At 45.9% G+C, this 2,728-nt stretch overlaps 1 protein-coding gene across 1 annotated transcript; it reads right to left on the bottom strand.

The window, feature by feature from the left end:
- Window positions 1-251: 251 nt before the first annotated feature.
- LOC123366949 (putative olfactory receptor 52P1) lies at window positions 252-1,190 on the bottom strand. The gene has a single exon (XM_045010900.1). It carries the CDS (start codon window positions 1,188-1,190, stop codon window positions 252-254), a length of 939 nt encoding a protein of 312 aa, XP_044866835.1.
- Window positions 1,191-2,728: the final 1,538 nt, after the last annotated feature.

Raw genomic sequence — 2,728 nt, forward strand, 5'->3', positions numbered from 1 at the left:
TGGAAGTCATGGAAAGTGTGAATGAGAGGGTGTCTAGGGTTCGGGGCTGATGTGTGACATTGAAAGAGTTCAGGTGATGGTTGGATAGAGGGAACTCAGCAACGGAGAAAGCAGTGCTTGGTTATGGAGTGATAAGACGTTAGTGTGAGAAGCTTCTCAGGCTGTGAACTTCCAAAATGCTTAGCTCAGCCAAACTGGGATATCCTTTCCCAATTTTGTCAGACAGGATTAAAGTCAATGGTCCCTGGTGATCATATTCTGCAGATGTATTTAACCACTTTGTCACGAAGCTCTTTGGTTTTGACCCCATAAATGACAGGGTTGAGCATGGGGGGGATGAGGAAATAGAGGTTGGCCAAGATGATGTGAACATGGGGAGCGATGCCCTGACCAAACCGGTGTGTAAGGTTAGAAAAGAGTGAGGGAGTATAAGAGGTCAGAATCACACAGATGTGGGCAGTGCAGGTGTTGAGGGCTTTCTGGTGGGCTTTCTTGGAGGAGATTCTGAGGACGGCCCTGATGATCAGACCATAGGAGAGGGCAATGAGCGTCAGGTCTAACCCGATGACTACAGACACTATCACTAAGTCGTACATCCTGTTGACAGTCGTGTCCTCACATGACATCTTCGCCACAGCCATGTACTCGCAGTACGTATGGGGGATAATGAAGTTGTCACAGAACGGCTGCCTGCTCAGGAGCAGGGGCCCAGGCAGAATGAAGAGAACAGCTCTTATCAAACCCACGAGCCCTAGCTTAGCTATCCGTGCATTGGTCAGGATGATGGTATATCTCAGAGGGTCACATACGGCAACATAGCGATCGAAGGCCATTGTCACAAGGACGGCTGAATGCATAACCATACTCGCATGAAGGAAGAACATCTGGGTGAGACAGCCAGCCACAGTAATGCCTTTCAAATTGAACCAAAATATACACAGTGCCTTCGGCATGACTGAGGCAGATATGCTGATGTCTGTGAGCGCTAGCATGCAGATCAGCAGGTACATTGGCTTGTGCAGGGTCTGCTCTTTGCCTACAGCAAACAAAACTGTGAAATTTCCCAATAGACCAATAAGGTAGAACATAGAGAAAGGGATGGAAATCAGGACATGGGCAGCTTCTAGGCCAGGGATGCCCATTAGGATGAATGTTGAAGGGCCAGAGGGGGTGAGGTTGAATGATGCCATGAGATGGTCTATGCAGCGATGAGGCTCAGAAATGCTCCAGGTGTCTGCGAAGGGAGAGAAGCACAGTGATGGGGATTACGTATGTTGAAACAAGTAGTACAGTAAATATTCCCGGCCAATGGGAGTGCAGAGCCGGTGCTCGGGCGGGGGCAGCACACGGAGCCCCATGGCCCTCCTGTCTAGAAGCCGGACCCACTGGTTTAATATCTGTATCCTGGGTTTAACATCTGTTTCCCTGTGGCCCGTTGCTCCAGGAAGCTGCCAGTGGCTCCTGCATATGTCAGCTGTATTTATCTAGGCCCTCACATGTTCCAAGGTTGCCCGCTCTCTTTATATAATGTGCAAACTTCTCAGCTTGCTTGTTGTTCCTGTGTAGCAGTCCCCAAAGCCACACAAACTGTGCGTGGGTGTAACAAGAGAATTTACCTCTCTCTGTGTGAGATTTCTCACCAGTGAGAGACAGTCACTGATCTGTCACTGGTCAAGGGAGCAGGTATGACAGGAGGCACCTCATCCTGTGCAAAGGAAGAGCTGTGGTGAGCATGGGCAGCTCAGAGGTTGTGGGAGCCAGGGATGAATGGACAGCATGGAGAAGACACGGGCAACTATAGTAGGAAGAAAGCCTACCATATATGCACAGTAAAGGTGACAATCAGTTAGAAACTACTGTCAGCTAAGTTAAACAGGGCTACTACGTAAAAGCAACTGTTATTGTTGTACATCATTTACAATGTGCATAACATTGCTAAACTCTTTAAGCAACACACAGGTAAAAAAATCAACAAACGAATGGTAGGAAACAACATGAAGGTTTGGAAAAAAAACAATGGGTAAAAAAATTAAGTTACACGGTAATTACAAATTGGGTAAACAAGTTCCCTGGTAGTACCAGTCACACTTTGGGGTCAGTGACACTGAGTCCTAATTAAGGCACAAGTTATTCAAAACAATCTTGTTCAGTATCTGGGTACCAACACTAAATTCTAACACAGCAATATTTATTAAATTGCTTACTGTCCATTCAGTAGGTTATCTGGAAGACAGCATCCATAACAAACACCTGGATCTATGTCAGCTACTGGTGTATCACAGAGCCATGCAACCCATGGAACAGAGAAGCCGTTCTTGCTTCTTCCCCAGTAAAATTTACCAGAGGGTAACAACAAGCAGTGAGGGTAACCTACAACATGAATGGACAGTACTGTGTAGTAACTAATTGCGAGACACACATATATATATAAAGGCCTCATTTGTAATGTCACTACTCCACATTTCTGTTTTACTTCTCCTACACACAGCACTGTGAGACACACAATAACAATGTCTATCCCAGTATTTCAGAACACTCAGCCTACTACCAATAATAATCCAGGGTAACTGTAAGTGCCCTAATGGGACTGTGTTGCTATCTGCAGTACTACAAGTGCCAAATTAGGCCACCCAGACTGGAAAAGGATTTTTATGCTTGAATACAAAGTGCTGTCCTATGTACGTACACATACCCATATGTAACACATGCATATATACACCATATCCAT

The sequence above is a fragment of the Mauremys mutica genome, chromosome 1, assembly GCF_020497125.1.
Source record: "Mauremys mutica isolate MM-2020 ecotype Southern chromosome 1, ASM2049712v1, whole genome shotgun sequence".
Lineage (NCBI taxonomy): Eukaryota > Metazoa > Chordata > Testudines > Geoemydidae > Mauremys > Mauremys mutica.

Bases quoted from the DNA above. Each gene is read 5' to 3' on its own strand.
- LOC123366949 (XM_045010900.1), bottom strand. From the start codon at position 1,190: ATGGCATCATTCAACCTCACCCCCTCTGGCCCTTCAACATTCATCCTA.